Below are 26,971 nucleotides of genomic sequence, written 5' to 3' on the forward strand. Positions count from 1 at the left end.
CGGTGGGCGGAACCCGAGGACGCTGAGTGTAGAGTCTGACAGCACTGGCACAGCTGAACTGGTGACGTCACCGCCCTGCATTCCCTCCTGCATCCTTCATCTGCCTACGTCATCTAGGGATCGTCATCTTCCTGGCTGAGAGAGGAGAGCAGGTAGGGGCGCTTTGTAGACGGGGCACTCTGTAGACGAGGCTTGTGCTTCTGTATGATGTCTTGCTGTCCAGATATCAGGAAGTGATCAGTAATGTTGTTGTGTCTTCTTTTCTGTGTTGTGACATTTAACTCCTGGTTACTTTACAATTGTACTGACCACTTAGTCTGGGTGGCCATGGTCTTACCCCATGACCATAGTGTACCCCTGCCATCTAACAATACAAGTAATCCAGTGTATATCAGCCATATTATTATTGAAGCTTTCTGCCCTCAGCACTTCAGAGTTTTGTTAGTAATAGTCAGAGTTGTGGTAGTCACTTACTGATGTAATACTACTAGGCACAGTTAGGGCAGTGTTCACACCTGCGACAGAGGCTCAGTTCTTTTGATAACCCTGGGCATCATCACCATCACAGAAATTGGTTAGACCCTCTTATAGTCCATGGGGGTCTAAAATAGTAGAAACCATTAGGCTGGGGCTTACACAGTGATTTGTCTCACTGCTTCCAGCTTATCCTATGAAAGTCACGTGACATAAAATGTTTAATTTGCATTGGAGTCTTAGTCAACTGCAACTTTACCTATAAGGTTCTGGTAAGGCACTGACACGTGATTTAAAGTAAAGACTTTAGTGGTTTACACGAATTCTAACTAGCATAAAATATAACTTTTATTTTGATCAGCTAAAAATAATATAGCCAGGGCTATTAAAACAAACAAATAACAAACACACCAGCAGGCGTGATTAGGACAACTCCCAATACACTCTTTCAGTATGTGTCCCCACAGACTGCTGGCGCAATTATATTGATTTAAATGAGCATCCAGGGAATAGTAAACTAACTCTCTGGCACATGCTAGTAAACACCACTTTATAGGTTCAAGAATAAGAGGTTGTTACTCTAGCTGCTGCCGTAGCTGTATAGGATAATCATCCCCCCATTACCCTGCTCTGATATCTTGCATAGAGCCCTGGAGCCTATTGACACTCATGCACACTTACACACATGCCACCCTATGTAAGCTAGGTGCGGCTTTTTTACAGATTAAGTGTGCATACCAAATGCTGGTCTTAGTAATTTACTGACATTTATGCTCTTTCACTATGTCCCTGCCTGTTCAAAATAAACTACAGGTATCCAGGTTTAAGATGCGCATAATAAAATCTCTCAACGCGTTTCAAAGTTAAACTTATCATCAGGAGAGGATGTAACAATCAAAAAAATAATAAAGATGTAGTTGCGGTTAAAACCGCATTTCCCGGTCCCTGATGGTGGGAGCCGGTACGGAGTGTCTGACGCTGACTGCTGCAGCGCTGGGGTTTAAATAGAGCCCAGACTGCTTCTAAGGATACGCCCCCTCGACATCATTCGGGTCTCCGCCAATCAGATTGCAGAGTCTCCGTGCGGAGGATAGCTCCTCCTTCTGTGGGCGTATGTTTGCCTCCGAAGCGTCCAAAATAAACAGCGCTGTTACTGTCTATGGAAGAGGAACCCGAAGGTAGGTATATATCATATCTGACAGATATTGGGAATGAATCGCTCCACACCAAAACTCTTTATTGCCATTAATACGCAAACACACAACTCCCTGCATTTATTGGCAGGTGAAAAAAATCGTGTAGCATATAGATAGGTCTGAAAAGTGGGCAATACCCTGCGTTTATTGACGGGTAAAAATACCCGCCTAGCATACATATTCATTTAGCGGAAGTTCAAAAAGGAACCATGATAGGGGGACATTTCTGAGAATCAGTCCCATCATCACTTCAGTACACTATCGATGCGAATAAAAAATAAAAAATGTTTAATCTAATCATTTACAAGATTACTGCTACGGTAAAAGGACTTAATATGGAGTTAACCCTATCCCTACCATAGTGTACTAAGAGGAGCTATAGTGAAAGGACTTAATATGGAGTTAACCCTATCCCTACCATAGTGTACTAAGAGGAGCTATAGTGAAAGGACTTAATATGGAGTTAACCCTATCCTTACCATAGTGTACTAAGAGGGACAAGTGCCTCAAGACATGCCTTTCCCTCATTGTTCCTATTTCCTGGGTTTTTATAGGTTAGAGAAGATATCAAAATTAGTGGAGTATATCCAGCCCTACTGTCTATTTAGTCTCAAATAAATGGGGCAAAGGAAATTTGATCGTTAAGACCATTTGGTCTTACACATTGGAATTTAAAGATCCACCTCGCCTCGTGTTGTAACAAAAGGCGATCCCAGTCACCTCCCCTTGTGGGTTCGGGTACATGTTCAATACCCTGAAACTTCAAAGTTTCAGGGTTGCCACCATGATACTGCCACACGTGGTTCGATAAAGTTTTATCCTCTTTCCTGTTGATATAACCAATATGTTCCAACACTCTCTTTTTGAACTCACGTCGGGTCTTTCCGACATAGTTGAGTGGACACGGACATGTGACACAGTAGATCACTCCTGCCGTCCGGCAGTTGATAAATTGTCTCGTATCATAATGGATGTTAGTCGTTACGCACAGTACTTGATTCCCTTTCTGTATGTGTTCACATGCCTTACATGTACCACACTTGAATGTGCCGTGTGGAATACTGCGATTTAACCACGTTTTCTCAGGTGCAGCAGGTCTAAGATGGCTATGTATCAATAGGTCACGTAGGTTCCTGCCTCTCCTATACGTGACACTAGGTCTTTCACTCACAAGGGGTCTAACCTCTGAATCCATTGTGAGAATGTCCCAATATGATCTTAAGATATCCAGTACATTCTTATATCCCCGGTCATAATTGCCTATTAATCTGACAATTTTATTGTCACTAATCGAACGTTGTTTTGGTGTAAGTAGTTCTGTTCTATCTCTACTCTTTGCATCTTTTCTTGCTTTGAGTAGTAATGGGTTAGGGTAACCTCGTTGCCTAAATCTGGCTCCACAAAGGGGTATCTCCCCTTAAAGGAAGACCCATTGTCTCGGGCATAGGGGGACTGACGCAGGGGGCGGGCATCTATTTAGATAGGGTGCTTCGCCCTTTCGTGTCATCTCTTTCCTCCTATGCCCGAGACACGATGGACGTCCTGAGACAATTACAGGACGTCCATCTTCCACCAGGTTCGTTTCTAGCGTCTCTAGACGTTGAAGCATTATATAGTTCGATCCCGCATGACAAGGGGTGTGCGGCGATTAGATACTTCCTACAGAGTAGGAGAACTCAGCTAACAGACCATGGCGAGTTTATTTTGGAGCTCCTAGAATTCGTGCTGACTAGAAACTACTTTACGTTTGACGGGCGCTTCTTCCACCAGCAGCGGGGGACCGCTATGGGGAGCTCTGCAGCCCCGACTTATGCTAATTTATTTTTGGGCTGGTGGGAGGAGCGCCTCGTCTTTACAGAAGAGCACGAACAATGGACTCCATATATCTCGCTCTGGCTACGTTATATTGATGACGTGCTGATTCTGTGGACAGGTACAGTGGAGAGCTTTAACACTTTTGTGGAAAAGTTGAATGATAATGACATCAACATGAGATTCACCTCGACTATAGACCCGGTCACCATCACCTTTCTAGACATCACTGTCACAGTCGACGAATCTGGCAAGTTGAAAACCAACCTATTTCGTAAAGATACAGCGACCAATTCTCTCCTCAGGTGGGATAGTTATCACCCAGCACCCCTGAGGAGAGGCATACCCAAGGGACAGTTTCTGCGCGTTCGCAGGAATTGTTCGGACTTGGAGGACTTTGAAGAAAAATCAGAAGAATTAGGAGCCAGATTTAGGCAACGAGGTTACCCTAACCCATTACTACTCAAAGCAAGAAAAGATGCAAAGAGTAGAGATAGAACAGAACTACTTACACCAAAACAACGTTCGATTAGTGACAATAAAATTGTCAGATTAATAGGCAATTATGACCGGGGATATAAGAATGTACTGGATATCTTAAGATCATATTGGGACATTCTCACAATGGATTCAGAGGTTAGACCCCTTGTGAGTGAAAGACCTAGTGTCACGTATAGGAGAGGCAGGAACCTACGTGACCTATTGATACATAGCCATCTTAGACCTGCTGCACCTGAGAAAACGTGGTTAAATCGCAGTATTCCACACGGCACATTCAAGTGTGGTACATGTAAGGCATGTGAACACATACAGAAAGGGAATCAAGTACTGTGCGTAACGACTAACATCCATTATGATACGAGACAATTTATCAACTGCCGGACGGCAGGAGTGATCTACTGTGTCACATGTCCGTGTCCACTCAACTATGTCGGAAAGACCCGACGTGAGTTCAAAAAGAGAGTGTTGGAACATATTGGTTATATCAACAGGAAAGAGGATAAAACTTTATCGAACCACGTGTGGCAGTATCATGGTGGCAACCCTGAAACTTTGAAGTTTCAGGGTATTGAACATGTACCCGAACCCACAAGGGGAGGTGACTGGGATCGCCTTTTGTTACAACACGAGGCGAGGTGGATCTTTAAATTCCAATGTGTAAGACCAAAAGGTCTTAACGATCAAATTTCCTTTGCCCCATTTATTTGAGACTAAATAGACAGTAGGGCTGGATATACTCCACTAATTTTGATATCTTCTCTAACCTATAAAAACCCAGGAAATAGGAACAATGAGGGAAAGGCATGTCTTGAGGCACTTGTCCCTCTTAGTACACTATGGTAAGGATAGGGTTAACTCCATATTAAGTCCTTTCACTATAGCTCCTCTTAGTACACTATGGTAGGGATAGGGTTAACTCCATATTAAGTCCTTTTACCGTAGCAGTAATCTTGTAAATGATTAGATTAAACATTTTTTATTTTTTATTCGCATCGATAGTGTACTGAAGTGATGATGGGACTGATTCTCAGAAATGTCCCCCTATCATGGTTCCTTTTTGAACTTCCGCTAAATGAATATGTATGCTAGGCGGGTATTTTTACCCGTCAATAAACGCAGGGTATTGCCCACTTTTCAGACCTATCTATATGCTACACGATTTTTTTCACCTGCCAATAAATGCAGGGAGTTGTGTGTTTGCGTATTAATGGCAATAAAGAGTTTTGGTGTGGAGCGATTCATTCCCAATATCTGTCAGATATGATATATACCTACCTTCGGGTTCCTCTTCCATAGACAGTAACAGCGCTGTTTATTTTGGACGCTTCGGAGGCAAACATACGCCCACAGAAGGAGGAGCTATCCTCCGCACGGAGACTCTGCAATCTGATTGGCGGAGACCCGAATGATGTCGAGGGGGCGTATCCTTAGAAGCAGTCTGGGCTCTATTTAAACCCCAGCGCTGCAGCAGTCAGCGTCAGACACTCCGTACCGGCTCCCACCATCAGGGACCGGGAAATGCGGTTTTAACCGCAACTACATCTTTATTATTTTTTTGATTGTTACATCCTCTCCTGATGATAAGTTTAACTTTGAAACGCGTTGAGAGATTTTATTATGCGCATCTTAAACCTGGATACCTGTAGTTTATTTTGAACAGGCAGGGACATAGTGAAAGAGCATAAATGTCAGTAAATTACTAAGACCAGCATTTGGTATGCACACTTAATCTGTAAAAAAGCCGCACCTAGCTTACATAGGGTGGCATGTGTGTAAGTGTGCATGAGTGTCAATAGGCTCCAGGGCTCTATGCAAGATATCAGAGCAGGGTAATGGGGGGATGATTATCCTATACAGCTACGGCAGCAGCTAGAGTAACAACCTCTTATTCTTGAACCTATAAAGTGGTGTTTACTAGAATGTGCCAGAGAGTTAGTTTACTATTCCCTGGATGCTCATTTAAATCAATATAATTGCGCCAGCAGTCTGTGGGGACACATACTGAAAGAGTGTATTGGGAGTTGTCCTAATCACGCCTGCTGGTGTGTTTGTTATTTGTTTGTTTTAATAGCCCTGGCTATATTATTTTTAGCTGATCAAAATAAAAGTTATATTTTATGCTAGTTAGAATTCGTGTGTTTAAAGGTAGCATTTTGTGCCCCTCTTTGTCAAATAGACTTTAGTGGTTTAGTCACACGTGAGGGTCTTTGCAATCTGCAGTCAAATGCAGACAGATGTGGATTTTGTATTATAGTGGTGTACCCACAAGTGGTATACCTGGGACATGCTATACTGCACAGTTATAGTGGCGTACCCACAGGTGCTATACCTGGGACATGCTATACTGCACAGTTTTAGTGGTGTACCCACAGGTGCTATACCTGGGACATGCTATACTGCACAGTTATAGTGGCGTACCCACAAGTGGTATACCTGGGACATGCTATACTGCACAGTTATAGTGGCGTACCCACAAGTCCTATACCTGGGACATGCTATACTGCACAGTTATAGTGCTGTACCCACAGGTGCTATACCTGGGACATTCTATACTGCACAGTTATAGTGCTGTACCCACAGGTGCTATACCTGGGACATGCTATACTGCACAGTTATAGTGGCGTACCCACAAGTCCTATACCTGGGACATGCTATACTGCACAGTTATAGTGCTGTACCCACAGGTGCTATACTTGGGACATTCTATACTGCACAGTTATAGTGCTGTACCCACAGGTGCTATACCTGGGACATGCTATACTGCACAGTTATAGTGGCGTACCCACAAGTGGTATACCTGGGACATGCTATACTGCACAGTTATAGTGGCGTACCCACAAGTCCTATACCTGGGACATGCTATACTGCACAGTTATAGTGCTGTACCCACAGGTGCTATACCTGGGACATTCTATACTGCACAGTTATAGTGGTGTACCCACAAGTCCTATACCTGGGACATGCTATACTGCACAGTTATAGCGGCGTACCCACAGGTGCTATAGCTGGGACATGCTATACTGCAAAGTTATAGTGCTGTACCCACAGGTGCTATACCTGGGACATGCTATACTGCACAGTTATAGTGGTGTACCCACAAGTGCTATACCTGGATGGTGACTTGTATTGTCTTGCAGATTTATGTCTCGCAGCAGTTTTCTTCTGACATTTTTCTATATTTTGGCATCTGACACCCCAGGGTACACTTCCCAAGCATAGTGAATTATGAAGCTGTATAATATCCTGGGGTGGGCGCTGCCTCCCCACCCCACAGTTATGAACCTTTAGAAGTAATGGTTAGTCCTGATAAGATTTCTCTCCATTGGTGACAGATACATTGTGAAGAATTAAGCCAAGATTGTTTTTCATTCTTCATACATGACAGGCAACTCCCATCTCCTTGCAGATCTGGTTTGAAAGAATTTTGTGTCTTGTCTGCTGCTATAGCCAAAAGTTTCCTGACTTGCACACATTTTGATTTTCAGACATTTTCTGCTTCAGTGAGGTCATAGCCAACAAACTCACCAGATTTCAATCCTATTGAAAAACTGTGGTTAATTCTCAAAATCGGGTGGACCCCCCCCCCAATTCTAAATCCAAGCACAGATTAGACAAGGATAGGTTGCTATCAGTCAGGATTTGGCTCAGAAGTGGATATCTAGCATGCCAGGGCAGTTTGTAGAAGTCTTGTAAAATTAGGGTTAATGCTAAATATGTTACCCTTCATTCACATGTGCGTTCAGTATTCCGTTCAGGGAGTCCGCATGGGGATCCCCCGAACGGAATACTGAACGCAACTGCAAGTGCTGCGCCAGTAAAAGCACACGGACCCCATAGCTGCATCCATGTTAAGGCTTCCTATATGTATTTCTACAGTCCTGACTCCATGTAATATCCACATCTGATATGAACAAGGGCCACATATTGTATATTGAATGACACTACAGGAATTATCCATGTTCCCTCGTTACTGTAATGAACAATAGTTAGAGAAAAATCCTCTGGATAGAAAAGGCAGCCTTGGATGTACTTGGTATAATGTCATTAATTACCAATTGTTGTGTATATATTAAAATGCTAGCATGCTCAGAGTGGCGACCCTCTTGATGAATTCTTCTCTTATAGGATGCATTTGGAAGCTGTATTGAGATCATCTGCACGCCATGCCAAACCTGCCGGACTTATACTACAGTATGGCACTGCAGGATTTCGTACCAAAGCAGAACATCTGGACCATGTTATGTATCGTATGGGCTTACTAGCTGTGCTGCGGTCAAAGAAGACTAAGTCTGTTATTGGAGTTATGGTCACTGCCTCTCACAACCCTGAGGTTAGTAGAAATGCCTTATGTTCAGCTTTGTCCTATCATTGTTTACCAGATGACACCATTAAACCTTTATTATCTAGGAGGATAATGGAGTAAAGTTAGTGGACCCCATGGGAGAAATGCTTGTCCAGGAATGGGAATTGTATGCTACTAACCTGGCAAATGCAGAGGAGCAAGAATTACAGACAGTGCTGACAAATATTATCAAGCAGGAGTCCATCAACATGCAAGAGGAATCATGTGTAGTTATCGGAAGAGATACCCGGTAAGCACAGTGAAGTTTTCTGGTTAGACTCTGTTCACATTTGTGTTGTAGCCTTCGTTTATAATTGAAACCACTAAACATTGCTGGATGTGTTGCACAGGAGATACCACTAGCTGTTAATGGACACCATTGACTGCATGCATCACAAATATTAAGGAATATGGAGAAGAGCCTCCAACATGGATGTGAACAAAACCTTAGTAGTTTACCAATAGTTGCTGTCTATTTTTCCTTAATGTGTTTATATTTTCTTATATTATATCAGAAGCCTATTCCGTAAGTTCTCATGCATATGGGAGACCCTGTAGGCTATACGGTCACACACACAGTTCTGTATAGCCTCGTACTACTGAATGGAAGTACTATATAGTAAGGCCCCATATACCTCTATTATATCTCCATACAAAGTGAAGGTATTCTTTCTCGCTGGACTAGAAAGCCCTTTCCTGCAAAACCAACATTAACCAAAATAGCAGAACTTTTGATCTTTTATGGTTGGTAACAAACCTGTTTAATTGGTGACTTACTTGTATCTGCAGGCCAAGCAGTGAAGACCTTTCTCTTGCCGTTATTGATGGAGTGAGTGCTCTTGAATCTAAATACCAAGGTATGTAAATTGCTATATACCGCATTGTATATGGGTAAAAATCCTCTTGTCTGGTGGAATTATGATATATGCTGAACCTGGAATATGGAAAGCAGCTTCTATGAGGTCCAGCAGCTAGCTCCACTGGTAAAGGAACAGGGCTCCCGAGAAAGAGAGGAAGAAGAGTAGAAATAACTTCAAGTAGTTGAAAATTCTGTACTGCACATGGAAGTGGTGACCATCTTGCCTTCTGACTGCTGCTGGACAGAAGCCTTAATAGAATTTATAAAACCATCATAGACATTAACCCCTGTGAATGTCGCAGCATTGTGCATGTATGCTGCTGCTGCTGCTCTATTCAAAGTCAGTGGTACTGAGGAAGATGGCACTGAGCACTGTACTCATGAAAGGGGAACTCAAGATATCTGTTAGATCCATGGGGGAAGGGGGGGTCAGAGCAGTGTTCCTTTAAGTTCATTTACTGCAGTATGTAATACTGTTAATATAACAAACAAAGCAAAAAAGCAGGAGGGCACTCACTGCAGAGCAGGATTTCTTGCTTTAAAACATCAGTCCTTTATTTAGGTACATTAAAGACAACTGCTGGGAGGGCGTCACTGCAGTACAGGCATCGAGGCAACAGCTGTTTCGCGCTATCGAAAGCGATTCCTCAAGCCTAATATGCTTTGTTTGTTACATTTTTCATCTGTTTTTTCTTGGATGTTGAGCACCACCATTTTTGCAGAGGCATGTTTGCTCCACGCCATCCTATAATGGGTTTTTCGATATGAGTGTCTCGTATTTTGTGAAAAGTTGGTAGTGCCACTTTTTCTTCTATTTTTGCGTCTTTGTAATACTGTTAATATTTTCCAATGTTGTGTTTGCAGATTATGGCCTGGTAACTACACCGCAGCTGCATTATATTGTTTGTTGCCGTAACACAGATGGAAGATATGGGGAACCAACGGTTGAAGGATATTACCAAAAGCTATCAAAAGCATTTAAGGATTTGATTAATCAGGTACCAAGTGGTTATGTGTATTGAAATATTGCTGATATAGTGTTTCTAATAAAATAAAAAATAACAACTGTGACTTTTAGTCTCCTGACTGTGCAGCAGAAAATAATTGCTTGAGAATCGATGGAGCTAATGGTATTGGTGCCTTGAAGATGAAAGAGATGGAACAACGTCTTCAGCCCTTGCTTTCCCTCCAGCTGTTTAATGATGGCTCTAAGGGAAAATTAAACTACGCATGTGGAGCCGACTACGTGAAGGTGCAGCAGAAGCCCCCTGAAGGTAAAGACCATGTCAGGCCGTTTGGTAATGTGTGTCTAAAAGAACATAACCTTCTCAGAGTACATTACTGAGAGTTTACATGATGGACCTTAAAATCAAACCCAAATGGTATCAGATGGATCTGAATAATATACTGTGGTTATCAGTTTTCTGTTCCCTAGTCCAGTATTTTACAGTATCATATTGATGTATGCTGTATATTGTCTGTATTTCTTGACTGCAACATTGCATGTGTGAATGTGGATGTACATACTGTACAGTATGTGTACTTTGTATTTTTATTTGTCCTTGAAATATAAAATATATATTTTTTTCCGGCATGGCTCTAGGTATTGATATGAAGCCTGGTGAGCGATGTTGTTCATTCGATGGTGATGCTGACCGAATTGTTTACTACTACAAAGACAGTGATGAAGGCTTTCACCTTCTAGACGGGGATAAGATTGCCACACTGATCAGCACTTTTATTAAAGAACTCTTAGTGAAGGTAATGCACATGTGATGAATGACATTACAATAAAGTTTGGAGTATAACTCTACTGGAGGGTTATGTAAAGACATTATGTGGCAGATCCTCTCACAGATATGCGCAGCATTGTGGCCATTATATGGCTGGTCACTTGTCCCTTCATCTACAGTCAATGTTCCTATTCATCAGCGCCTGCCATCCCACCAGACCTGAGCAATGAGCTCATGTCCCACATTCTCAGCCACCTTTACTAGTGAGCAGCAATGAAAGGTTGTCTCTGCCAGCACCAAACAAAGCTGTTCCCATTCGCTTTCCTGCCAAAAAATGTTGATCGCATTCCTCTCTTCATCCTGCACAGAGAAGATGACATAACGGTGGTGACTGTGAGGTGAAAGCGTAGTGTTACACACCTATAATAATTATATTATATGTACACGTTTATAGCTCTGAACAGTATACGGGGGTCACAAAACAAAAGCCTTGGCCAAAAGTTTGGGAACCACTAAAGGGAAGAGAAAACACTGTAGCATATAATCTCTTTCAGAATAATTTCTTCAACCATATTTTGTGACTGTTTGATTCAAATGTGTAGTTTTTAGATGTTTTGTTAAATGGGTGATGTTCTACAGTATTTTAAAGCCAATAAAGTGCTGTTTTGCTCCTATTTATTTCTGTTAAAAACTTTGCCCTAGTACTTTATAAAGGTCCCACAATTCTGTAAAACGCTGCCTCAGAGGAAACTCAACCTGCCCCTATTCTGTTTCCTCTCAGAAATTGTGGGGTTTGCTTGGAGGGTTGATACTAGAATAAAGTAGTTTATATCAGATGAGTCGTGGATCCAGTAGGTGGCACTGGCACGGCTATGGAAGTGTTACGCTGGGTTCACACCAGCGTCCGGTCTTCTGCAGGCAGAAGATTGAAACCTGTCAGACCGTGTCTGGCCGTGAGCGCCGGTGAGCTTTTTATGCTCTCCGCGGCGAAACCATTTTTTTAAAACCGGACACAAAGTCCTGCATGGACAAGAGTGGAGTACCAGGGGTCCATTGTGGAAGAACCACGCTCTCTGGTGTATAGAAGAGGATGGTAGACCAATATCCAAATTGGATAATTTATTGAATAAAGTATAGTACAGCACACAGCGCAACACGTTTCGGGCGCCCGACCCGACGGGACCTGCTTTCTTTTTTGCACTTGAGAAAGGGCCATTGTGAGGCGCGAAACGTGTCACGCTGTGTGCTGTACTATACTTTATTCAATAAATTATTCAAGTTTGGATCTTGGTCTACCATCCTCTTCTATACACCAGAGAGCATGGTTCTTCCACAACGGACCCCTGGTCCTCCACTGTTGTCCCCTACTCCCCTGGTCCTCCGGTGACAGATTGAACTGCTGCCACTCTCCCCTTAATACGCTCCCCAAGTGTTGTGACTGTTCACAACCCTGCAAGGTGAGAGGCCATCTGGTCTTTGTCAAAATTTGCTTGTCTTTAAATTCATTTACCACTCCTAATACTGCACTTAGTGCGCTCGGTGTCCTCTCTTTGTTTTTTGCAAAGTCCTGCATGTCCGACTTTGTGTCCGGTTAAAAAAAAACAAACAAAAAAAAAACGGTTTCGCCACGGAGAGCACAAAACGCTCACGGCTGGACACTTTTCAAACCCATTCATTTGAATGGGTTTGAAAAATGCCTGCAGGTTTCCGTCTCCTGCCCAGTTTCGGGCAGAAAACGGAAACCTGAAAGCGGAGACCCCAGTTTTTATGCCACCCTAACCTGGTTTCATGTGGCTAAATTACATTACTTTATTAAATTACATTATTTTGTTGCATTGTAACATACGTATCTCACTTCCCATATTCAATGTATTTTTCTGGTACTGAACAATCGCCACATGTAATGTTGTTTCTTATTGCAGGCTGATTTAAAGCTTAATATGGGAGTTGTACAAACAGCCTATGCAAATGGAAGCTCTACTCACTACTTGGAAGACGTTATGAAGGTAAGTGGAATTTCTTTCTATATTTATTTATTTCTTTATTTATCTATCTTTTTATTAAAGGAGTTGTGCAGGACTTTGAAAAAGAATGCTTTAAAAAAAAAAGTGTTTTAATAGTTTGTCAATTAGTAAAATTCTAAGTGAATGTGTAAAAGAGAAATCTAAATTAATTCATTATATGTTGTAACCACCTTTCAAAACAGCTTTAGTTCTTCTAGAGACACTTGCAGACAAGGATCTTGGCGAACTAACCACAGATTCTCTGTGGATGAAGGGTTGCTCAAATCCTTCTGTCTCTTCATGTAATCCAAAACAGACTTGATGATGTTGAGATCAGGACTCAAAACAAAAAATAAACATTCTGGCAAATTGACAGACTGAGGGACTCAGAAAAGCAGGATGGTTGATTAGACAATTTGCCCATCATCTAACCTGTTCTGACCACCAATAGACAGGATCCTTGTCCATTGCCTTTGTTTGCAGTGGGGTCATGATTGATATACATATACTAACTGGAACTGTATTGTCTGAAGAGATGAATCTAAACTCTGTTTGGGATCTGACGATGGAGAGGTTTGAGTGTGATCCTCGTGGTAAACATTTCAATCCTGCCTTTGTTGTAGAGTGACACTCTGCCCCAACTGCTAGTTCGATGATATGAGGAACCATCACATACAAAAGTCGGTCACCACTAGTAGTGATAAAGCAGATGGCAGGGCTGCCATCTGGTATTTTTCAGCAGGATGATAGTTGTCCACGCAGAGCAAGGGTTTCCCAGGAATATCTCTGCCAGATTGCAACAGCAATTGAGAATTTATGGGAGAAGCTGGGAAATCCCAAAACTCTGTACTATGATCTCCAGCTGTCCCATAGAAGTGAATAGAGCAGTAGCCGAGCATGCCCACTATCATTTTATTTACATGAATTGCTTGCAGACCCCTATTCTCCTGATCACTGGAGAATTGAATACACAGGGTTCAAAATATAAAAAACATACCCACTGGCTAACACGGTACAAAATAAATGTTTTCCTTATACACAGGGTTCAGACACTTATCACCTATGCTATAAAAAAAAAAAAAAAAAAATTCATATTAAAAAAAAAAATATATATCCTTTCACCAAACAACTCAAAAAAACATCTTGTGTCTCCTGTAAAATGAAATATATTTTGTACGTAGATTCTTCTAAAGTCCATTATGGTTTATTAATATTTACTTTATACCATTTTATAGGTTCCTGTATACTGTGCAAAGACTGGTGTTAAGCATCTCCATCATAAAGCACAAGAGTTTGATATCGGAGTCTACTTTGAAGCAAATGGTCATGGAACGGTAAATTTCATAATGTGCAAGATGATATTGTGCATTAAAGAGTATTGTTACCTAAAATATATTGATAAATGCAGGTACACTTTCGATAGTGTTAACAATTTGTAGCTAGTGTTCAGCTTGTTGTTTTTTTTTTTTTTTTTTTTTTTTTTTACACTTGAAATGGTAAGACAATGGGAAATAAAAAGTATAGGGAGACATGTATATCACTGCAGAGGAAATTGAGACATCCTGATTGCTTTCCTTTGTAATAACAGGTACTTCAGGGGAGTCCTGGCAGATCCTCCTGTAATAACTTCATGGTTAGGGGACTAGTTTTGAGCTACTGGGTAGTCTAAATGTTTTTTATTGTTACTTTCTAGTTAAAGGGGTTGTGCAGGACTTCGTAAACATGGTAACATCATGTCCATTGGTCACATCGCCATTCTGCTGCACAATCCCATTCATTTCAGGTCACTTAATGAGAACAAGACAGCCATGTTTTTGAAGTCCTATACAACCCCTTTAGTTCATCAGTACAGGTTTCTGGAGCCAGGATGTAATAGACATTTTGTACACGGCTTATATCTTCCAGGTACTGTTTAGTAAAACAGCTGAAGAACAGATTAGACAGATGATCAGTGCAGGAGCCAGTGAAGAGTCAAGAAAAGCTGCTCAGATGCTTGAATATGTCATTAATCTTATTAATCAGGTAAGAAAAATGGTATCGGCAGGTCATTACTGTGGACTGCAATAGGGGTCCATCCACACTCAGATGACTGCTGCATAAATATGGCAGAGACGATTGCTTCTTGCACATTCAGATGGACAGAAGCGCCTTCACTGTATTCTAAACAACAGAGGAGCAATTGCCAATTCTATAGTGTAAAGCTTCACACTGTATGTATTCATGCAATACATTGTTCATCTTGTATTTCCAGACAGTGGGAGATGCCATCTCTGACATGTTGGTGATTGAAGTCATCCTATACCTCAAGGGTCTTACCGTGCAGAAGTGGGACAAAATATATACAGACCTACCAAATCGCCAGCTGAAAGTAACGGTTAGTTGAGGCAAATGTATGCAGAACTGTGACTATGCTTCTCATGACAATCTGCAGTCCATCATGTGAAGACATGTATTGTAAACCTTCATAAGACGCACCTAGGTTTTAGAGGAGGAAAATAGGGGAAAAAATTTTTGAAGCAAAAAATGGTAAAATATTTAATATATGGGAGTTGTAGTTTTGCAACAGCTGCAAGGCCACATTGACAGGTGACCCTGCAGCTGTACGGGGACGCATAGAGTGGGTTTTTTTTGCGGGGCCAGATGTACTTTTTAGTTATACCATTTTGGGGAATGTCTGTTGCTTAGATCACCTTGTATTGAAAAAAAAAACCCGGCGGTTTAGCACTTGTGATTTTGACGTTCACCGTACAGGAAAACTATTAGTAGGCCAGGCATTTTCGGACACAGGGATACCTAATGTGTATGTGTTTGACATATGATTTTCTACTTTTATATATATTCTAGGGAAAGGAGGTGATTTAGAACTTTTATTTATTTCATTTTTTTATTATATATTTTTAAAGCTTTTTTTTTTTATTTTATCATAGACCCAGCCGCAATACTAATATAGCAGTAACAGGCCTGGAAGCCTTCATTAGGCTCCAGGCTGTCACCCGAACAGGTCGGCTCCTGCGATATCGCCACGCAGGAGCCGGCCTGCAACTTTACAGGTATGGGGCCGGTGGGGACCGGCCTCGGGGGAGAAGGGGCCGCCAATACAGACCCGGCATCCGCTGTAATAGGGAAGCGGATGCCGGCGAGGGATAGACGCCGGCACAGGTGCCGGGGCCTGAGACATCGCTACGCTCCTCTGCCCTGCATGAAGCCAGCGGCGGGGGGACGGAGGAGCAGAATAGCATCGCCCCTGCCGGCTTCATGCAGGGCAGAGGAGCGTAGCGATGTCTCAGGCCCCGGCACCTGTGCCGGCGTCTATCCCTCGCCAGCATCCCCCTCTCTATTACAGCGGATGCCAGGCGGCCACATTCGGACTATAAGACGCACCCTTCTTTTCCCCCCAAATTTGGGGGAAAAATTTCGTCTTATAGTCCGAAAAATACGGTCCGAAAAATACGAAAAAAGCCTGCATGTTTTGAGCATCCATATTCCTTTTACTTAAGGTTCATGGTTAGTTGGGAACAATTGGGGATGAAATGACTATTTGGCGTTTCAGTCAAGCCTTATTCTTTACATGTGCTATATGTGTTATTGTCCTAGTGCAGGGGTAGGCAACCTTCGGCACTCCAGCTGTTGTAAAACTACAACTCCCAGCATGCATACTTGCTCTGATGTTCTTGGAACTTCCATGGAAGTGAATGGAGCATGTTGGGAGTTGTAGTTTCACAGCAACTGGAGGCCGAAGGTAGTGTAATATTGCTGTGTTCCAGTACAAACAGGTTGGGTTGTTTCTAGTTACTTAAAGGCACATCTGAAGTGTTGCGTGTTTTTTTAATTTTTTTTAATTCTTTATATTGTCTGAAAATCCAGCCTCTCAATAGCGATAGTGGTCTGACAGTGTCTTTCCTTATCCTTCTTCCATGTTCCTTAACCCCTTCCCGACATGCGCCGTAATAGTACGGCGCGTGTCGGGTCTGTAACTATGGCGACCGCCCGGGAGCCGGGCGGCCGTCATAGCCGCCGGGTGTCTACTGCTTTAAGCAGTAGACAACCGGCTCTAATGCCTCCGATCGGTCCCCGGACCGATCGGAGGCATTAACCCCTCCGGCGCTGCTGTCAAAGGCGCCGGAGGCGCCATTTTCCCGGAGGCGCATGGGCGCCGCCATTTTGGCAGGGATCGCCGGCTCCTGGAGCATGCTCCAGGGCCGACGTCATGTTGCCATGACAGCCGGGAGCCTTGTTAAAGGCTCCCAGCCGGTCTGCAAATTCTCTCTTTTGCAGGCTGGTGTATGCATTAGCATTGTAATGCATTGCATTAGTGATCAGACCCCCTGGGGTTCAACACCCCTAGGGGGTCTAATAAATGCAAAAAAAAAAAAAAAAGTAAAAAAAAAATATAAAAAAATATAAAAAGTATTAAAAGTTCAAATCACCCCCCTTTCCCTAGAACAAATATAAAAGTAGTTAAAAACTGTGAAACATATACATGTTAGGTATCCCCGCGTCCGAAATCGCCCGCTCTACAAATCTATAAAAATATTTTTCCTGTTCGGTAAACGCCGTAGCAGGAAAAATAGTCAAAAGTGCCAAACCGCCGTTTTTTCACTGTTTTGATTCTGATAAAAATTTGAATAAAAAGTGATCAAAGCAATAACATTTCCCGAAAATGGTAGAACTAAAAAGTACACCCGGCCCCGCAAAAAAAGACGCCCTATGCATCCCCGTACACCTATGTATAAAAAAGTTACGGCCGTCGGAATATGGCGACTTTTAGAAAAAAATTTTTTTAACACCGTTTTGGAATTTTTTTAGGGGTCAAAATGTAAATAAAACCATAGAAATTTGGTATCCCTGGAACCGTACCGAAACACAGAATATAGGGGACATGTCATTTTGACTGCACAGTGAACACCGTAAAACCAAAGCCCGTAAGAAAGTCGCAGAAATGCATTTTTTCTTCAAATCCACCCCATTCTGAATTTTTTTCCTGCTTCCCAGTACATTATATAGAATAATTAATGGTAGCATCATCAAGAAAAATTTGTCCCGCAAAAATTAAGACCTCATATGGCTCTGGGAGCGGAGAAATAAAAAAGTTATGGGGTTTAGAAGGAGGGGAGTCAAAAACGAAAAACGAAAATCAAAAAATGCCATCGGCGGGAAGGGGTTAACAAGTCATATGATCACAGAATAACCTCTTGTTTTCTACCATGGATTGCTATGCAGTAAATAGGTCACTCTGCTTGCAGCAGATACTATTGAGAACAATAACAATCAGGAATGGTACCACCATCCTTTCCCTTTTTACCTTTCCTGATGTTTATAGTTTTTATTTTGGCAGTGCAGGCCACAGTGGATTAGGGGTTCTACATAAATTTGGAAAGTCTGTTTGGAGAGCGCAATTGAGCTAGTGACCTCTATTATCCTCCCTATAGCTCCCATCTCTCACAAAAGAGGGAGCATAGTAGCTGATTCACGTGGTCTTTAAATTTATTGTGTAAAAAAAATTAAAAAACAAAAAAAACCACCTCATTTTCATTTGTTCTATAGGTTGCAGATAGAAAAGTAATAGACACAACGGATGCTGAGAGACGTACTGTAAAACCACCTGGATTGCAGGAGAAAATTGATGAGCTTGTCAAGAAGTACAATATGTCCAGAGCATTTGTGCGTCCTTCAGGGACTGAGGATGTAGTCCGTGTATATGCTGAGGCGGACACCCAGGTGAGACATTCGGTACTTCCAAACCAACAACATAACCAAAAGACGTGGGTTTAACATTTTAGGTTTGAATTGTTTTATCTGCTTTGTTCTTTTGGTAAAGGAGAACCTTGTGACAAGTTTAAGGTGAGGCTTTAGGCATTTAAATATACATCATTTATCAAATACTAGCTATAACCAGGGACTTCGTCCGCTGTTCCCTCACCCTTGTGCAAACCACGTGCAGCGCGGCCAGTGGCCCCCCACGGCCCTTTCCTTGCGGCCAGTGCTGGGCCCTGCCACAGCATCGTGGGCCAGGTCCCCACAGCCCCGCTGCTGCACCTCCGGCCCTCCCCTTTCCCCCCGTCTCATTCTATCTTGGATAACAAGTTTTTAATTGGTTAGTTTTTCAAAACCTGCCATCACATCACACTGTCATCATACAGTAGGCTCCTTTTGGAACCTCTGGCAACTAGAGATGAGCGAGTAGTATTCGTTCGAATATCGAATCCTATTATAATCTATGGGAAAAAGCGGGAATGTTGTTCCGGTTTCCATGGAAACCAAAGTTCGACACCTTGGATTCTCCAAGTTCCGGAAGTAGCAGGATGAGGAGCACGAGGAGGTTTTTGCATTGAGTTCAATGGAAATTTCTCACGTGGTATTCGACTGATACGAGTATTCGATCGAATAGTAGTATTCGATCGAATACTACTTGCTCATCTCTACTGGCAACCATTTTGTTAGATTTTAGGAAAAGAAAAGCTTTTGAAGATATGTGCCAGTTGTTTGAGATATACTGTAAGCATGAATCCCACCTATTTGACTCCAACACTCTGTAAGGATCTGTAGAAATTGGATTTGAAAGGGGCAACACGGTGGCTCGTGGTTAGACCTGCAGCCTTGCAGTGCTGGAGTCCTGGGTTCAGATCCCGCCAGGAACAACACCTGCAAAGGAGTCTCTATGTTCTCCCCGTGCTTACATGGATTTCCTTGCATTATATAAAGAATACTGATAGGAAAGAAAAAAAAAATACATTGTGATCCCTATATGGGGCTCAGAATTTACATAAAATAAAAATATTGGATATGAATGTTGAAGAAAAGGTAAGTGAACTTTGTTGGAATTACCTGGATTTTTGACATTTCTTACTAATTTAGACCAGGGCAAAGTCACTGCAGGAAATTCTGCTGTTGCAAAAACTCATCAAAAACTGAGTGGTTTCTTCTGTGGCTTACCTTCATTCTTTTTCTGAGGGTCTCCGTACATTGCAAAGGCTGTGTACAGTAGAGGCTCCAGAAACCGCTCCCCTACTGATCGGAGAATAGGCCATAAAATCCATATTCGTGGACAACATCTTTGAGGGTTCACTTACTATTTTATTTCCCCTGTCCTATGGATGCATGTGATCTGTGAAACACAAAAACAACTGTTTGTGTGTTGTTAGTTTAGTTATAGTGGGAAACATTTATTAACAAAGAATTGGGAGTTACAAGCCACCATTTATGCCAATTTCTGAGCACATATATGAGTAATATCTTAACTTTACTTCAGTGTCTTGCTAAAACAGGTTTCAGTTCTTGATGCATGGATCATACATGCCTGTGCTTCTTAATATTTGTGGCGCATCTAAAGCCAGCATGGTATATAAAACACCAGTCTTTACTGTATACTATAGACTGCATTTTTTTTTAAAGTAATCTGTGTAAAAATCCAGGTAGCTTTAGGGTATACTTTTTTTTTTTTTTTTTTGCAAATGAAGTTTTGTTCTTTTTCAGTTCTGTAAGTCCCGTTCATGTATAACCCCCACTTAGTCTTACAGTCTGACCATATGATGTACTTCTACCAGTAATGTTGCTTTTCTTATTTTGCACTGACAGGAAAATGCTGATGCCTTGGCACACGAAGTATCCTTGGCTGTCTATCACCTTGCAGGAGGAGTTGGAGATCAACCAAAGCCTCTACGGTGAAGTGTCATTGAGGAGACTGGATGCTGTTTGTCTCGACTTTTGATTCAGGACATTGTAATTTTATAATGTTCTATGGAACTGGAATTTTCTAAAGCCAAATGTAAAAGGTTTACCAGATGTCACAGATCTATTAGACTGTAGTATTATATAATGCCTTGAAGGGTTTCTTATCACACCTTACTTGCAATACACTAGTTTACAATTTACTTTGGCTGGTGATTTTTTTTTTTTTTTTTTATAATGCATAAAGGGGAGGATAGTCCATAAATATGGCAGAACATATAGGATGCAGTAACACTGCTGGGCCCACTATATAGTTTCCATAACTATCTGTTTCCAGATCTGTACACTTTATAGAACATGGATCCAATACATATCGAAACAGCTAACCTGGGGATGCTGACTTGTCGCCATTGATCAAATATTTATGGCCAATCCTAAGGAAAGACCAAAAAAAAAACAAAAAAACAAAAAAAAACAAACAAATCCCTGACAACCCATTTAATTTCTTTTTCAGTGATGTGGGAGATTTAACAAAAAAAAAAATTACTAAAATGAATTTCTGCAGAAAGAAGGGTTTTCCAGTACTATATAGACCTATCTTTAGGATTGACGAATAATTTTAGATTAGTGAACCACACCCTTAGCTATTTGCAGAGCTTATGGTGTTTGGTTTTAGAAGAGAAAGTAGATCTCATTCAGAGACCTTGCATTTATTGGTCACATGACTATGATAGAACTCAGTTCCATTTAAATGAATGAGGCTGAGTGTAATACCAAGTACAGCCACTAATACAGTATGTGACGCTGTTCATGGTAAGCAGTGAGGAGGCCACGGCAGCTGTCCAAACGCTGCAGCCCTTTCAATCAGATGATCAGTAGGGGTTCTGGGACTTAGACCCCCACCAATCTGATATGAGGACCTATCCTGAAGCCAGGTACGCATTATTAGTTTCATAAAACCCTTTAATTTACATGAGAACAATGGGATGGACATGCTAATCACTGTGCTAGAATTCTTGCGCATATGCAGTGAGCAACATTTATTAAAGAGGTTTTGCTATTACAAACACTTACTCCTATCCACAGAAGAACATTTTGGGCCCTAGTTGGTTGGACCACTACCAATCTTACCAACACTTATCCCCTATCCTGTTTAGAAGATAAATGTTTTAGACTCTTTCTTCATCGCTGATCAAAAGACTTAGGCACAAAAATGGGCTACCCAATAATTGGTATAAAGTTTGAAAGATGCATCAAATTTATGATCCAACATCACCTATCGGCTTATCTAGCCTCGTTCTGTTAAATGTAATAAATCTGCCTCAATATATACTGCCTTGGTATATTTGCCTGCCATGGGTGTCAGCTGAGATGTTATTTGAAGCTGTTGCACTCCAGTGCAAAATATGTAAAGGGGCCTCCACTTACCATGTACTATCTATAATACTGGTGTTCCCTAATGATGGCCTTCGGACTTCTTTAGGCTCCAGGGCCTGGAAGCAATTGCTACCCTCTGTTTTCCCTAGAACTGTCGCCTTACCTGTAGAAACTCACACAATGATTGTTACAGACCGCTATCACAGGTGAAGGTTTTTTTTTTTTTTTTTTCACCAAAGCTGGAAATGGAGCCAGTAGAAAGGGGTCAGTCAGTTAAGACTATTGCAGTTGCGAAGTCTTGGTGAATTCACTTATAGTTTTTGAGCAGTCTCCTAATTCATGGAAGCAGCCACAGCACTTTGGGATGGGGATAGTGTTCTCCTGGAGTTAATAATTTTTTTACAAAATTGCGAGAAGCTGGAATACAACTGGAAATCTGACATGTGGAAGCTATGAACAGTCATGGTAGACTTTATCTGAAGAAAACAGATCGGACTTGGAAATATTTGCCCAAAGTATCAGGGCTTGGCCTGTTTTTTTTTTTTTTTTTTTTCGTTTTTTTGAAACTAAACTGAACTTTCATTGGCTAGTTTAGTTGTTGATGTGGGATCATAAGTAAACCTTTATTATTTTCATACATCAATATTACAGGTGAAGGGAACAAACTTTGCAATATACTCACTACAGAAAAGTGCTGTGTCCAAATATTTTTCCTGTCTTTACTTCTTATCTAGGTCATTCTGTCCATACACAATCAATCAGTTTGAGTCTACAATGGGCTCTATGGTCAATGAAAAGGAGAGACCGAGATAGGAGACTGTCTACAGCATTAAATGAGTCATTCTTATCAGATGGCTCAGTAGTAATTCCTGATAAACTGTGTTGTGAAAAAACTGTCTCTAGTTTATTGATGTCTTTGTTTGGCGAGGAGGATCAAAAGGAGAATTCCTCAGTTTTATTGTACAAATGTAATCAGGGATAGAAACAGGCAAGTGAAGAAACTGGCACTTTGCTTATACACTCACCGGCCACTTTATTAGGTGCACCTGTCCAACTGCTCGTTAAAGAGGACCTTTCACCACTTTTGGGCACATGCAGTGTTATATACTGCCAGAAAGGCTTTCCCGATCTGTGCCCGCTGTAAAGAGCTTACGGTGCCGGTACCGTAGTGCTCTATGGTCAGAAGGGCGTTTCTGACCATTAGCCAGAGACGTCCTTCGGCCTCGCGGCGCCTATCGCGCTGTGCTGTGGAGCGGGGAGGAACTCCCCCCTCCCTCTCCTGATAATACTCGTCTATGGACGAGTACTGCGAGCAGAGGGAGGGAGTGTTCCTCCCTGCTCCACAGCACAGCGCGATAGGCGCCGCGAGGCCGAAGGACGTCTCTGGCTAATGGTCAGAAACGCCCTTCTGACCATAGAGCACTACGGTACCGGCATCGTAAGCTCTTTACAGCGGGCACAGATCGGGAAAGCCGACAGTGCGCTGAATTCAGCGCACTGTCGGCTTTCTGGCAGTACATAACACTGCATGTGCCCAAAAGTGGTGAAAGGTCCTCTTTAACACTTAATTTCTAATCAGCCAATCACATGGCGGCAACTCAGTGCATTTAGGCATGTAGACATGGTCAAGACAATCTCCTGCAGTTCAAACCGAGCATCAGTATGGGGAAGAAAGGTGATTTGAGTGCCTTTGAATGTGGCATGGTTGTTGGTGCCAGAAGGGCTGGTCTGAGTATTTCAGAAACTGCTGATCTACTGGGATTTTCACGCACAACCATCTCTAGGGTTTACAGAGAATGGTCTGAAAAAGAAAAAACATCCAGTGAGCGGCAGTTCTGTGGGCGGAAATGCGTTGTTGATGCCAGAGGTCAGAGGAGAATGGCCAGACTGGTTCGAGCTGATAGAAAGGCAACAGTGACTCAAATAGCCACCCGTTACAACCAAGGTAGCCAGAAGAGCATCTCTGAACGCACAGTACGTCGAACTTTGAGGCAGATGGGCTACAGCAGCAGAAGACCACACCGGGTGCCACTCCTTTAAGCTAAGAACAGGAAACTGAGGCTACAATTTGCACAAGCTCATCGAAATTGGACAATTGAAGATTGGAAAAACGTTGCCTGGTCTGATGAGTCTCGATTTCTGCTGCGACATTCGGATGGTAGGGTCAGAATTTGGCGTCAACAACATGAAAGCATGGATCCATCCTGCCTTGTATCAACGGTTCAGGCTGGTGGTAGTGGTGTCATGGTGTGGGGAATATTTTCTTGGCACTCTTTGGGCCCCTTGGTACCAATTGAGCATTGTTGCAACGCCAAAGCCTACCTGAGTATTGTTGCTGACCATGTCCATCCCTTTATGACCACAATGTACCCAACATCTGATGGCTACTTTCAGCAGGATAATGCGCCATGTCATAAAGCTGGAATCATCTCAGACTGGTTTCTTGAACATGACAATGAGTTCACTGTACTCCAATGGCCTCCACAGTCACCAGATCTCAATCCAATAGAGCATCTTTGGGATGTGGTGGAACGGGAGATTCGCATCATGGATGTGCAGCCGACAAATCTGCGGCAACTGTGTGATGCCATCATGTCAATATGGACCAAAATCTCTGAGGAATGCTTCCAGCACCTTGTTGAATCTATGCCACGAAGAATTGAACTATGGGAAGAATATGCAAATCTGCCTTCCATGATGTAATTAGGAAGACAGTTTGCTGCCTCATTGTTGCAAACCAATAGAGGGCGCTCACTGGAATGTGCAAGCCCGTCTTAAGACAGGATTCCAGTGAAATAACCCAATAATGGCTGCTCCCTTTAGCCTCATGCCCGACCTTCCAAGAGGCCTTTGTTTAGCAATGACGCTGGGATTAATACCAGGTATAGTCTCTCAATCGAGGACAGCTGTTTCGATCTGGTTGGATCTCATCAGCCCGATGTAGAGAGGACTATAACCTGGTATAGGTGAGAGGCTTAGACAGGGTTTGGGAAGAATATGCAAATCTGCCTTCCATGATGTAATTAGGAAGACAGTTGCTGCCTCATTGTTGCAAACCAATAAACGAAGAATTGAGGCAGTTCTGAAGGCAAAAGGGGGGTCCAACCCATTACTAGCATGGTGTACCTAATAAAGTGGCCGGTGAGTGTATAAAGTATATTGCTTAGCTTATCTTCACCTGAACTATGGAATTCTGAAGAAATAAGTTTAATTACGCTTTAATCTGCAGTTCAGTAAAAGGTTAATTGTAGGAAGTGCGCTGATGGTGCCGAATATTAACTATAGTCATACCATGTTTCCAATTTCTCAACCTGATCGGGTACTACTTCAATCATCACCTATAGCCTTGTGGACTGAGGCACTATTGTCTCTTATAGGTTTCTGAATCCAAGAATGCACATCTTAGTGTTGTGTGATATGTAATAAGCAGTCATTTCTGCCTTTCTAGCACTGAACTTCAATTTGGTCACACATGACTTCTGAACAGGAAATAATCAGGGCGCTCTACAGTTTGCAGATTTCTTTATAGCTATAGATTCTGATGAGTTTCTTGGCCAAAGCATCATGTTTTCAGAGCTATAGCTTCCAGAAAATAATTTCAATAAAAAAAAAAGTGAACAGAAGCTGGATTTTCCTCTCAAAGAGGGTTTCTTGTTTGCTTGCTGATGATCTTGAACATAATTTTAAAAAAAAATCAGTGTTGGTTCAACACCCTGGACCCCCCACTGATCAGCTGTTTAATCACATCATGGCGCACAGTTGTTATGAAACAGAATGCACTCGAAACCGTGACTCGCATGATCCCCATTAAACAGCTTAGTACTAGGTGGTCCCAAGTGACATACTTGATCTCTTATGGATGACCTACTGTTTGATGCTGGAACACACTGAATCATACAGTGATCACTATAATGAAGTGAGTTTGTTTCAGTTTAGGAAAAGCTGTGGTCACAGATTGTATTACCCAGACTACACGTGACCCTTTGAAATTACCCTTAAACTTAAATCACTATTAAAATCTGATCTGAGTCTACACTGCGCACACAATTTTTGTAGAATTTTTTTGATGCCATAACCCTTTTCTGTGAGCCAAACACAAAGGTGGATACAAAAGAGTGAAGAAATCAGAACCTTTCCTTTACACTTCTCCTCCTTTTTGAGACCACCCTGGCTTTGCCTAAAAAACTGCCTGTGTGAAACTAGCCTTAATTTCATACTGACCACAGACTACAAATAAAAAAAAACCTAAATGAAAAATTGTCAAATCTGTATTTCTGATATTTCTTAGAACAATCAACAACATAATTAGACATAATTTATGCACCATAATTTGGGGGACAGTACATTAATATGATTAGTTCACATCCAGAATTCTCACTTTTATTTACAAATAAAAAAATCTTTAAATTAAAGGAGTCAAAACAGAAGTAAGAAGAAGAATAGTTACAGTACATACAGAGTAAAAAAGAGTCTGTACAACTTCCAAATGTCAGTGCATTTAGTGGTATGAAGCCACGGAGCACATCAGCTCTTCAGCACTCCTTCTAGAAAATCTCTCTCAAGCATCTCCTCAATTTTCTGTCTTGCTTTGCTGCAGAACATTTTCTGGTTCTCCAGTTTAATATCTTTGTTGGGAAAAGAATTTTGATGTAGGATTGGACTACCCGAGTCTCCAACACATCTGCTTGTGACTTTGCTATTGAAGACTTGACTGAGTACATTAAAAAAAGGCAGAAGCTGCTCCATACTGCGAATGGTAGAAATTGTAAGCAGTAAGTGTCCAGGGTTCCAGTCTAATATTCTCCCTGAGCAGTCATCTTCTGGATTTTTCTGGATAAAATAAAATACAAACCAATTAAACAAATCAATTAATTTAATCTGGATTTTCTACTGAAGAGAATACATTTTATTAGATTCAGCTTTATGTACTGTACTCTTTTCACGGCCAAGACAATGCACACTATGGTAGAAGCCATTACAACGGGGTCAGTCAGTAGTCACCAGCG

At 41.9% G+C, this 26,971-nt stretch overlaps 2 protein-coding genes across 3 annotated transcripts in view; one reads left to right on the plus strand and one right to left on the minus strand.

The window, feature by feature from the left end:
- Positions 1 to 17: 17 nt before the first annotated feature.
- On the plus strand, positions 18 to 20,791 carry PGM3 (phosphoglucomutase 3). The gene is made up of 13 exons (XM_075268231.1): positions 18 to 152; positions 8,109 to 8,313; positions 8,391 to 8,575; positions 9,115 to 9,182; positions 10,049 to 10,182; positions 10,263 to 10,458; positions 10,788 to 10,945; positions 12,840 to 12,923; positions 14,156 to 14,254; positions 14,826 to 14,942; positions 15,172 to 15,294; positions 18,465 to 18,638; positions 20,496 to 20,791. The coding sequence occupies exons 2-13, from the start codon at positions 8,110 to 8,112 to the stop codon at positions 20,583 to 20,585; spliced, it is 1,632 nt and encodes a 543-aa protein (XP_075124332.1). The 5' UTR covers positions 18 to 152; position 8,109; the 3' UTR covers positions 20,586 to 20,791.
- Positions 20,792 to 26,215: 5,424 nt separating this feature from the next.
- Positions 26,216 to 26,971, minus strand: part of DOP1A (DOP1 leucine zipper like protein A) — a 51,831-nt gene continuing 51,075 nt past the window's right edge. For both annotated transcript variants that reach the window (XM_075268234.1, XM_075268233.1), the window contains one exon: positions 26,216 to 26,795. In XM_075268234.1, coding sequence (XP_075124335.1) covers positions 26,490 to 26,795 — 306 coding nt within the window. In that variant the 3' untranslated portion in view covers positions 26,216 to 26,489. The remainder of the gene's footprint in view (positions 26,796 to 26,971) is intronic.

Source organism: Leptodactylus fuscus, chromosome 3 (assembly GCF_031893055.1).
Source record: "Leptodactylus fuscus isolate aLepFus1 chromosome 3, aLepFus1.hap2, whole genome shotgun sequence".
Taxonomy (NCBI): Eukaryota; Metazoa; Chordata; class Amphibia; order Anura; family Leptodactylidae; genus Leptodactylus; species Leptodactylus fuscus.

Excerpts from the sequence above, each read along its gene's own strand:
- PGM3 (XM_075268231.1), top strand. The coding sequence starts at position 8,110 with ATGCATTTGGAAGCTGTATTGAGATCATCTGCACGCCATGCCAAACCT. Across the intron at positions 8,314-8,390 it reads CTGCCTCTCACAACCCTGAG|GAGGATAATGGAGTAAAGTT; the intron begins GTTAGTAGAAAT and ends TTTATTATCTAG. Across the intron at positions 18,639-20,495 it reads ATGCTGAGGCGGACACCCAG|GAAAATGCTGATGCCTTGGC; the intron begins GTGAGACATTCG and ends TTGCACTGACAG.